Source organism: Marmota marmota, unplaced genomic scaffold (assembly GCF_001458135.2).
Source record: "Marmota marmota marmota unplaced genomic scaffold, marMar, whole genome shotgun sequence".
Taxonomy (NCBI): domain Eukaryota; kingdom Metazoa; phylum Chordata; class Mammalia; order Rodentia; family Sciuridae; genus Marmota; species Marmota marmota.
In genome coordinates this window covers 53,235,532-53,245,560 of record NW_026000005.1, presented here as the reverse complement: position 1 = coordinate 53,245,560, position 10,029 = coordinate 53,235,532, and the positions used below count along the sequence as shown (strand labels likewise).

The 10,029-nt window shown below is 65.1% G+C and overlaps 1 protein-coding gene across 2 annotated transcripts; it reads left to right on the top strand.

The window, feature by feature from the left end:
* Positions 1–467: 467 nt before the first annotated feature.
* Positions 468–9,160, top strand: Mab21l4 (mab-21 like 4). Of its 2 annotated transcripts, none has more exons than XM_015481675.2 (6): positions 468–687; positions 1,848–2,519; positions 5,313–5,538; positions 6,925–7,078; positions 7,787–8,143; positions 8,821–9,160. In XM_015481675.2, the coding sequence occupies exons 2-6, from the start codon at positions 2,021–2,023 to the stop codon at positions 8,911–8,913; spliced, it is 1,329 nt and encodes a 442-aa protein (XP_015337161.1). In that variant the 5' UTR covers positions 468–687; positions 1,848–2,020; the 3' UTR covers positions 8,914–9,160. The 2 variants fall into 2 exon arrangements, with proteins under 2 accessions (XP_015337161.1, XP_048664897.1); XM_048808940.1 differs by having other exon boundaries at positions 470–687; positions 1,848–2,507.
* Positions 9,161–10,029: the final 869 nt, after the last annotated feature.

Genomic DNA, 10,029 nt, shown 5'->3' with positions numbered 1-10,029 from the left:
AGCTACAGGACGCTGCTGTCGTGTGCGTTCTGGGCCCTCAAGGCCCTGATGGACCCTGTCGGCTCTGCCTGCGATGCTGACCCCCATCTCACCATCCCTGACCCCACTGCCCGCCCTGGGGTCTGCAGGTGGTGGGCTTGGGTCCTGCGGCCGGCCTCTGAAGAACCTTAGTGGCCAAAGGCTTCCTGGCCAATGAGGCCAGCCCTTGTCCTCCTCTCTCTGCCAATCCCCCTGTGTGTCCCTGCAAGGCCATGCAGAGCCCAGGTCCAGCTTTCCAGGCCTTCACTATCCGTCATCTCCCAGTGTTGTGCCCTCTGAGCACGGGCAAGTGCCCCGCTGCAGGACACACCAAGGAGGCCAGCTATCCCCAATCAGAGGGCCTGGCCCTCATGGCTCTGATGTGAGCTGAGGTCTCGGGAGGACAGAGTCCACCAGGTCACTGGAGAGGAGTTGGTGTGTGAGCTCCCTGGGCCCCAGTGCCCGATGGCCACGGCTCACACGTGGCAGGGGATCAGCAGCTCCCTGGGCCCCAGTGCCCGATGGCCACGGCTCACCCGTGGCAGGGGATGAGCTAGGCCCTGCTCTTGATAGGTCTCAGAGCCCTGGGTGATCTGGATGGACTGGGGCAGCCGGGAGCCGGCCCTGAGCCTGTCTAGAGAGCTGGAGACGTCGGTGAGACCCAGACGTGTAAGTTCCGAATCTGACATGAGCTGCCCTGGCCTGCAGCCCAGGCTGAGGGTCAGGACAGGCCACCCAGGCCTGCTGGACCCCAGTGCTCTGCAGGAGGGCCCAGGCCAGAGTCCGTGGAATCATGGACCGTGGGCACAGCAGTTGCCGTGTTTGGGGGTCCTAGAGCCTGACCAGCCACCTGGGGTGGGGTAGATGTGCTCTGGGCAGCCTCGGGGGACAGGAGGGGCCAGGCTGGAGGGAGGAGGGACCTGCTCATGGGGCTGCAGCCCTCAGAGGGGTTCCAAATGCCAGGAAGGGAGTGGCTGTCCCTGCCCCCAGCGGTCCTCAGGTCTGACCTGGGGCCCCCGCAGGGGGTGGTGTCCCAGGTGCTTGTGTGGGGCTGTCTCCATGTCACTGTTGCAGATGTCCCAGCTGCTGATCAGCCTTTGCACACGGCCAGCTGGGGACCAAGGGTGGCGGGGGTGGCCCTGCCGGCTGGTCCAAACTTGCCCAGCTCTGTGCAGGGAGGAGGCGGGCAGGTGCCCGTCAGGTGTGGGGGTGGAGGGGCCGTCAGGGAGGCTCTCCAGGCAGAGGCGGAGCTCCGAGCAGGCTGCGTCCCCCAGCACCAGGCAGCTCAGCTCCCAGTCCAGGTGGGTGCTGGTCCCCCGAGGAAGGCTGGGCTGCTGGCCTCGTGGCCCCAGGATCCCAAGCTGGTGGCCGATGGCAGAGGGGGATGCAGAGTCACACCTGGGCTGCTGAGTTTGAGCAGGGCACAGGTTTTGAGGGGACCGTGTAGAGACACTGCCCGGGTGGGCTGAGGCCCTTTTCATCTGGATCCTGATGATGCCTATGTCCCTTCCAGCCTGGCAGAGAGGTTGAGGCAGGGAAGGCCTGATGTGTGTACCGGGCCACCTGGCGCTGGATGGGGAAACAGACCTCAGGAACGCAGCCCCCTCCAGGGGACATGCAGCCCCTTCCCAGGGACATGCAGCCCCCTCCCGGGGACACTCAGCCTGACTGTGACCGTGATGGGCTGCGAGGTCCTGAGATTGGGGAGTAGTCTGGAGGGAGGGGCAGGGAGGAGAGTAGTGAGAGGCCCAGCCTCCCTCCCTGGGCGGGCCGGTGACATTCCTGGGAGCTGGGGACTGACTCACTTCAAAGCCTTGGCTTCTGCTCAGCTATTTCACCCTCTGCCTGTCACCGCGCTCCTGCTGTGCTGAGCCCCACCTGCAGACCTTCTCCTCACCTGGCAGCGGCTATCTCCTCCCAGCCATCTACACCGGCCTGCAGACAGGTCCCCAGGGGCCACCCTCACCTGCTGCTGCTGCTGCAGAGACAGCTGTCCCCAGCCATGGCCGCGCAGGTGTCCCTGTGGCACCACTACCTGCATGCCATCCGCTCACGGGAAGCTCCCCGCGCCCAGGACTACCAGCGTGCGGAGAACACGCTGCTCGCGGTGCTGGAGCGGGTGCATGCCCTGGACCCCCGCTTCCTTGTGGACTACTCCCGAGACCTGCAGGCCTTCCAGTTCTCCCTGCGCTCCTCGGAGGACCCGCTGGACATGGAGGTGCCCCTGCAAGTGAACACCGAGGCCCTCTTGATCGAGGAGCTGGGGGCCCCGGAGCCGGGGGACGGCCCTGCCCTCTGCCGCCTGGGCGTCCCCAGGGAGGCAGTGGGCCTGGAGCAGTGGAGGACGGAGGACGTCTTCAGCACTTCTGAGGACGAGGGCAATGCAGAGTGCTGTGGCCACATCGTGCCTGGCAAGGTCCTGCGTGTCCTCAAGGCCCTGCTGGTGGCTGCCATTGTGCACTGCAGGCACCACAACCTCATCCCGCCAGGTACGGCAGCCTGTGAGTATGGGCGTGCACGTGGTGTGCTCTCGAGGTGTGCCTGCCCACCGTGTGCACAGTGTGTGCACATGTGTGCGGTCCTCACGTCCAGGTGCACAAGGCGGCCACCATCCTCAGGGATCGTAGGCACACACACATGCACGTGTGGTCCCCATGATTGTCACCACTCGGTGGCCCTTCTGGCCCTGAGACCCTCTATACAAGCCTTCTGCCTTCCACGTGACTGGCTCTGGAGTGGTCTTGACCCGGGTTCCGTGGCAGTGCCTGTGAATGCCTGGAAGCCTCATGCCCAGCAGGTGCCACCAGGGTCCCAGCGTTCTGGGCTGTGGCTGCGGCCCATTGCGATGAGGACCGTCCGCTCTCCAGCCTCTGCTCACAGGCTGTGAGTGTGCAGGATGTGAAGTGTGTGCACATCTGTGTACGTGCTTGTGCACACGTGAAACACGTGGGTGCACGTGGGCACACATGTGCCCAGGTCTGTTTCCACTCAGGGCCGAGTGGCTAACTCATGTCATGGGACACAGCAGGCTTGAGGCTGGTGCTCTCAAAGGCACAAGTGGCCTGGCCTCAGGCCCCACTGGCGGGCTCTGCTGTGGGCGGGAGCAGGGCTCCCGCAGGCCTGGGCAGTGGGTTTCCATCAGCCGGGGGTGGGGGAGGACAGTGGCCCCTGAGGGACGGGGCCCGTCATCCTGGGTCAGAGCAAGGACATCAGGCTGTCCGGGCAGGGCACTGGGGACTGAGACAGAATGTCCTGCTTTTTTGGGGGGAGGGACAGTAGTGGCTGCCACCTCCCATGGATTTGCTGTCCAGTTACCTCCCTGGTCTTCTGTCCTCACACACACTGTGAGGTCAGTGAGTGGGGTGGTCAACCCACCTCACAGGGCCCATCCAGGCTGCCCAGCCCGTGGAGACCTGGTCTGGCCACACATCTGGGTCCTCGGCCACTGGGCTGCCAGGACCCCCCTTTCCTCTGGGCTTCCTGCAGGTTAGGAAGGCCGTCCAGCACAGCCAGGCTGCAAGCTGGGCCGCAGGACCAACAAGCATCAAGAGGGAAGTTTCCAGGGGCAGCTCTACCCCAGACTGCCCAGTGGGTGTTCCCAGGCAAGGGACAGACCTCTGGGGTGACCAGAGACTATGATAAGGTGTCTGGCCTGCTGCTGCCCCTCTGCCTCCCGGAGCCTTCTCTGACTACAGGCAGAAGTACTAAGGTGGGGCTCTTTCCATCTTCCGTCCACACGGTGTTCCCAGCTGGTCAGGTCACCTGCAGGCCTAGTGCCCCCCGGGGGACAGCTCCCTGTTGGGTGGACGGGAGGCTCTGGGGCCATACCAGGGTGATCTAGCTTCGGGGCCCCTCCTCACACACGGGTCACCCCTGCCGAGAGTACAGCCATCCCTGTGGTGTCCACTGCGGTGGGCTGGGCAGGGTGCAGGGGACAGCCAGGCATTGCTTCCTGTACCTTCCTTAAAAGGAAGGCCCACGGCCAGGTGGCAGAGTTCAGCCACCCCCACCCTGGAACCGGTGGGACCAGCCAGGGCTGTGTGGCCCATGGAGTGCAGGTGTGGCTGGCTGCCCTCCAAGCTGCCGTTTCACAGGCACAATGTGTGACTAAGGTATGACAAGAAGGCAGAGCTGCCCGAGGTGGCCCTGGTGGCTGCTGAGGGATGGGGCCACTTTCTGTTCCTTGCTGAGGGGGAACCTGAGGCCCACATGGGACGGAGTGGCCCAGCAAGTGCTCAGGTGCAGCGTGCAGGAAGGTGCTGAGGGTCCACAGGGGGAGGCCAGGCTCCTTCCTAGGGTGAGGTGGGACAGCTGCCCACTCACTGCAGGCCTTTCTCCAAGGATCTCATCCAGGGATTCCCTGTGGCACTTGCCTGGCTCCCAGCAGGTCTGTCATCCTGGCCCCTGACCCAGGCACTCTTGCTGGACAGTGCTGGGGAGGGGAAGGCAGACTGCCCAGCCTGGCCTGTGTTGGTCAGAGCCAGTGGTGCCCGTGCCCTCCGTACCCTGGGACACGCTCCCTCACTTTCTCTGGCATTGATTTGCTTTGGTGGGAGAAGGAGCAACTAAGGCCTTGGTGTCCCTTCCTCACTGCCTCCAGCCAAGGACTGGACTGTCACGTCCATCTGTCCTCCCTGGCCACAGGCTACATGGAAGGACGAACTGACCCCCAGGCACTGCTGGTGGCCTGGCAGCTGGGGCTGACCTCTGCAGAATTTTCAGGCTCAGAGTGGTGCAAAGTCCAGGAGGAGCGCAGGGCCCAAGAGTGACCACAGCTTTTCCTGAAGACTGCTGGGGTCCCTGGTCTGTCTGGTAGCCAGACGAGTCCTCAGAGGGGGGTGTCATGGCCACTAGCGAAGGGCTGCAGGCTCTGAGCTGCCCAGGGCCTGCACAGGGCCAGGGGGCTCAAGGGAGGCCTGCAGCACTGGAGAGCAGAGCCCAGCCTGCAGGGCCGGGGCAGGGCCAGGTCCACCACCGCTCCTGGGACTGTGCTCTGAGGTGGGCCCTGGTCTCAGGCACGGGGCACAGCCCACAGGTCTGGGAGGGTGGTTGGCAGGCTTGGGCCACCAGCTGAGGGAGGTGCCCGGCAAGGCAGAGCCTGCAGTGAGCGGCACCACCGGCCCGAGAGTCACCAGGCCAGCCGCGGCCGCACTGTGGTCTCGCGGTGCAGGTGCGGCTAGCTTCATACTCGGCCGTGGTTCCTGCATGGACAGAGGCGTCCAGGGTGGAGTGTCCCAGCTGGAGGCGGGGCCAGGCCCGGGAGAGGGCAGCTGGCCCACAGTGGGTTGTTGCAGGTTCGCTGAACGCGGCCAGTCTGAGTGAGGAGCAGCTGCACCTGTCTCTGCTGGTGTCCAGCGGCTGGAGGAAGATCCGCTTTAACATCGTGCCTGTGGTGAGGAGGAAGCAAGGCGCGCCCACCCTGGAGAGGGTCCAGTTGATGCCCGGACTCCCCGAGGGCACCTTGAGAAGAATCCTGGGCCACGGGGTGGACCTGGTGCCCGCCAGCCCCCAGCACTGGAGGTAGGTGCCCTGGCTGGGTCTCTGGGTCTTGGAGAGCAGGCAGGAGGGGGTCGGCACTCTGGGGCCTCCCTCACCTGGGCAGGGGCGTCTGTGGGCCCTGCCTCATGCTGCGTGGCCCTCCCAGGGGTTTTCTGCTTCACACGGAGGCTCCTGGGCGTGGGGGACACTCAGGACCCGGCGGGGCTCTCCTGGAGCAGGAGGCCCAAGGCCACATGAGGAGGTGCAGCTGTGTCCCCTCCTAGGAGGGAGGTGGCCAGCAGAGTCTGGCTGTGGTGAGAGACCTGGGTGTAGGAGGCGGTGTGGGGTGGGCCCTCCGTGAGAGGGAGCATCGCGGCTGCTGCGGGTCACAGCAGGGTCCTGTCACACCGGCCCAACCTCCACCAGCCCCTCCTGGGGTCCTCCAGTCTCTGTCCCCAGGAGCCGGTGATCCCGGTGAGGCCCCTGCCTGTGAGTCATGTCTGTGAGAGGGCAAGGGGCAGAGGCTGAGACCTCTGAGGCCCTAACCCAGGGCCAGAAACCAAGTTCCATCCCACCTGACTGGCCCCCGCCTGCAGGAGATGTGATTTGGCCAGGGTGACGGCTCACACGACCGCAGGGGACATGTCTTACAGCCATCGCAAGTGACAGGTGCAGAGCTGCTTGTGCTCTCCTGGGGGGTTCGGCAGGACTCCTGCAGGCACCCCCTCTCTGCCCCTCGTGCAGAGCAGGGCTGTGGCCAGGATTCCTGAGTGACCCCTCGCCCCAGGGAGGTGAAGCCTGGGCTAAACAGAGTCATCTTCTGGGTATCTGGGAGAAAGGCCGTCCGGGTCCTAGTCCCCAGAGCCTCTGCTGCGGCAGGGACCCCTGAGGATGGAGACTCCAGAGTGGAGGTTCGGCCCCTCGGTCGGGTCAGCGAGCACACAGTGAGCGCCCTGGGGTAGGATGCCCTGTACCGCGAACACTGAGGTGGGGGTCCCGGCCCACTGCTGTCCGCTGCCTGCCTGTGCGGGTGGGCTCAGGCTTCCTGAGTGGAACCCCAGGGGTGCTGGCCTGCCCCCTGCCCAGGAGTCCACTGTCATTGCTGCCCTACCTAGGCAGGACTGAGACCCTGTCCTGTCCCTCAAGGGGCCAGGAGGCTGGCCCACAGGCACCCACGTCACTCCTCACCCTGGCAGGGGAGTGCATGAAGACTGGGTGTCCACCATAAATGGCCCCTGGGTCAGTTCCTAAGAAAAGTGAGGGGCCAGCTCGGTCCCCATAGAACAGGCTGAAGCCCAGCTTGGCCACCGGCCGACTTAGGAGCCTCCAGTGTGGGCAGCCACAGAGGCCGGGCCGCTTCTTTCTGGTGATAAACTGAGAACCTGGAGCCGAGAGCAGCCCCGGCTGATGGAGTGGTCTGGCTTCCAGGACCTCCACTGGCTACCCCCTCAGCCAGCTGCTCAGTGGGCTGGGCTCCCTCCAGGGCCACCGCCTGGACAGCCTCAGCATCCTGGACCGGGTGAACCACGAGAGCTGGAGGGACGGAGGCCAGAGCCCCGGCCTGACCTTTGACCACCTGAAGGTAGGCGAGCCTGAGCCTTGACCAGGGAGCCAGGGCCAGGGCACCAGGCATGTCCCTTGTGCCAGCTCCCCCTGGTGGGCAGCCTGGGGGGGCTCCGCGTCTGGAGGACTCCGGTTCTGGGGGCGAGACCTGGCTCGTGGGGGCATGAGGGGTGAGGCTGCAGCCCGCTGTCTCCCGGGAGGCCTGCTGTGCCATTCCTGGGCTGTGGGGTCTCGGGGTCTCTGCCAGGGCAGCCCCCCCCCCCCCCCCCCGGAGTGTGCTGCGGGGATGAGGGACCTCTGCTTGGCTCGGGTGTTCAGGGAGAGGTCTTGACCTGTCCTCAGACCGTGGCTCTGTCGAGGGTCTCCGGGTGACCTCAGGCCACTCTCTGCCCTCTCAGGCCTCTGCCTAAGGTTGGGGGGGACAATGACTGTTGATCCCCAGACTGAGCTGAGAGGTCATGGGGCTGGTGGAAGGAGAGGGGCCTGAGGGCACAGCAATTCAGCTGAGCGACAGGCAGGGCCCAGGCAGGAGGGAGGGACACTGCTCCAGGGTGCACAGGGGGGCCCTCCGGGTTGGGCTGGGGGGCATGCACGGGGACTCGGGGGAGGGACCTTAGGGGAGCCCAGTGGGAAGAGGACTCCAGGAGGGGCCCAGGGGGGTGGAGGAGCAGAGAGTGGGTGGGGTCCCAGGCAGCCCTCGGAGCAGCAGGTGGTGGCTGTGTGACAGATGGCGCTGCTGTGGGCCTCTGTGCTCTTCCCGGCGCCCGAGGACTGGGCGGAGCTGCAGGGGGCCGTGTACCGGGTCCTGGTGCTGCTGCTCTGCTGCCTGGCCACAAGGAACCTGCCACACCCGCTGTGCCCCGGGCACAACCTGCTGCGTGGCTGCGGCCTGGACCTCGGCGCCATCTACCAGCGTGTGGAGCGCTTCGCCAGCCAGCCAGAGATGTCCCTGCGCATCCACGTCACCCACCTGGGCCGCATCCCCCCGCCGCGCATCGACAACGGGGTCCAGGCGCTCCTACAGCTGCCTGCCAGTGACCCCACCTACTGGACCCCTGCCTACTTTGATGTCCTGCTGGATAAGGTGGGCACAGCTGGCTGAGGGGACCTCAGCCAGCCCAGAGTCACGTGAGGGTGGGGACAGAGCCTGGTCCAGCACCCTGGCTACACCCCCCAGGTCAGGAGCCAAGGGTGACTGGGTGAGGTCAGGCCTCTGGGCAGAGGGGAGGCATATGTGAGTGCTGGGGGTCCGTGTCCATGGAGCGTCCCTCAGCAGTGGCCCCCTAGCCCAGGCCACTCCCTGAGAAGCAGGGCAGCATTTCTGAGACTGCCCCATTTCCCACGGGTAGCCACTGCTCAGAGGCCCTGCCTGTTCTCATGAGTGTGGCCTGCCCTGTTGGAGGCCTGACTCCACCAGCTGCCCTCCACCCACAGAGCCCAGTCCCATCCCCTGCAAAGGCCAGCCCTGCACATCACCCCAAGAGAAATATCACCCTCTTCCAGGACATGTGGGCCTCCTGGCTCCCCGGCCCCACCTCCTGCTGGCCAGGGGAGGACCTCAGTTCAGCCTCTGGGTTGGCAGGTGGGGTTGGTTGGTGACCAGAAGCCTTCAGCCAGCACCTAGTGGTTGATGCCGAGTGTGAGGAGGAGGGCTGCGGGCTGGTTCACGGGGTGAGGGAGGAGCCCGGGACAGGGCGAGCTGTGTTCTGGGCCCCGTGAGGCCCAGATTCTCCGTGACCCTCTCTCCCTGCCCATCTGCAGTTCCAGGTCTTCAACATCCAGGATAAGGACCGCATCTCGGCCATGCAGGGCATCTTCCGGAAGACCAAGACCCTGGGCACTGAGGAGAGCTGAGCTGGGCCCCAGGCTCTGCCACCCCACAGAGGCTCCTGGGACGTGTGGAGAGGCTGGACTTCCCCTTGAGGGGGGTGGCACCACCAGGAAGACCCAGTGTCTGCATGGGGACGTGTGGTGGCTCCTCCGTGCCTGACTGAAGGCGGCCCCTTGGTGGTGAGCACTGTGCCTGATCCCACGGACACCCCGCACAGGAGGCCCCACTTTCTGTATCTCTAGGGGAAATACAGAGCCTGGAGGCAGAGGAGGCTGGTGTGCCGACCATCTCAGACCTCTCCACCCTCTGCGCGTGGCCTTCCCTTGTGGTGAGCCGTTCTAATTAGACCGTGGCCGCCATTAGCAGATGGCGCCGGCTTCCACTGTGGCCTGTGACAAACAACTCCTAATATGGAGAATTGGCACGCAATCCCTTCCCATCCCATGAGAAAGGTCCACGTGGCAGCTTAAGATTGGTATGCGGGAGGCTTTATTAGGCTGTGCTTGGGCGCTCGGCGGGGGGTCGCTAGAAGATGATACTTGAATCAAGGCCTGAATAAACTGCTGAAGGAAGAATCCTGTGTCGTGTTTTCCCTTGCCGGCGAGGGGTCACGACATTCCCTCAGGGTCCCCTCCTGCAGTTCACAGGGGCACTGAAGCCAGCAGAGAGGCCCCCACTCCTGCTGCAGCATGTCCACCTGCCCCATACTGCCCCACCTGCCTGCCCCTCCTTGGGGAAGGGCCCCTCTGCCACATTTCTCTTTCCCTGCTGACTGCCCAGCCCACAGCCCTGTCAGCCCGTTTGCCTGCAGTCCGTGGCCTCCCTGTCCCCAGCCCAGGGGACATTTTCTACCATGCATCCTCTGTAGCTGCTTGGTGGCATTTGCAGCCCATCCAGGACCCTGGATGGGAACAGCCTCCTCTGAGGCCCAGAGGCCTGGTGAGCCGAGTAGCCACGTCGTGGCAGCCAGAGCCAGGGCCTCGAGCGCTGCAGGGCAGGGAGGATCCTGTGTCCTGAGGACAGGGCATCTGGGACCTTGCCCACCCACCACAGGGAGCAAGATGGTGCTCAGGGGCCTCGGTGAATGGCAGAGGCTGCAGGCGCCCGCTCAGGAATGTCATGGGTGACGTGGAGGCTGT

Bases quoted from the DNA above. Each gene is read 5' to 3' on its own strand.
- Mab21l4 (XM_015481675.2), top strand. From the start codon at position 2,021: ATGGCCGCGCAGGTGTCCCTGTGGCACCACTACCTGCATGCCATCCGC. The intron at 2,520-5,312 runs GTGAGTATGGGC...GGGTTGTTGCAG, and splicing joins CCCGCCAGGTACGGCAGCCT to GTTCGCTGAACGCGGCCAGT. The intron at 5,539-6,924 runs GTAGGTGCCCTG...TCTGGCTTCCAG, and splicing joins GCCAGCCCCCAGCACTGGAG to GACCTCCACTGGCTACCCCC.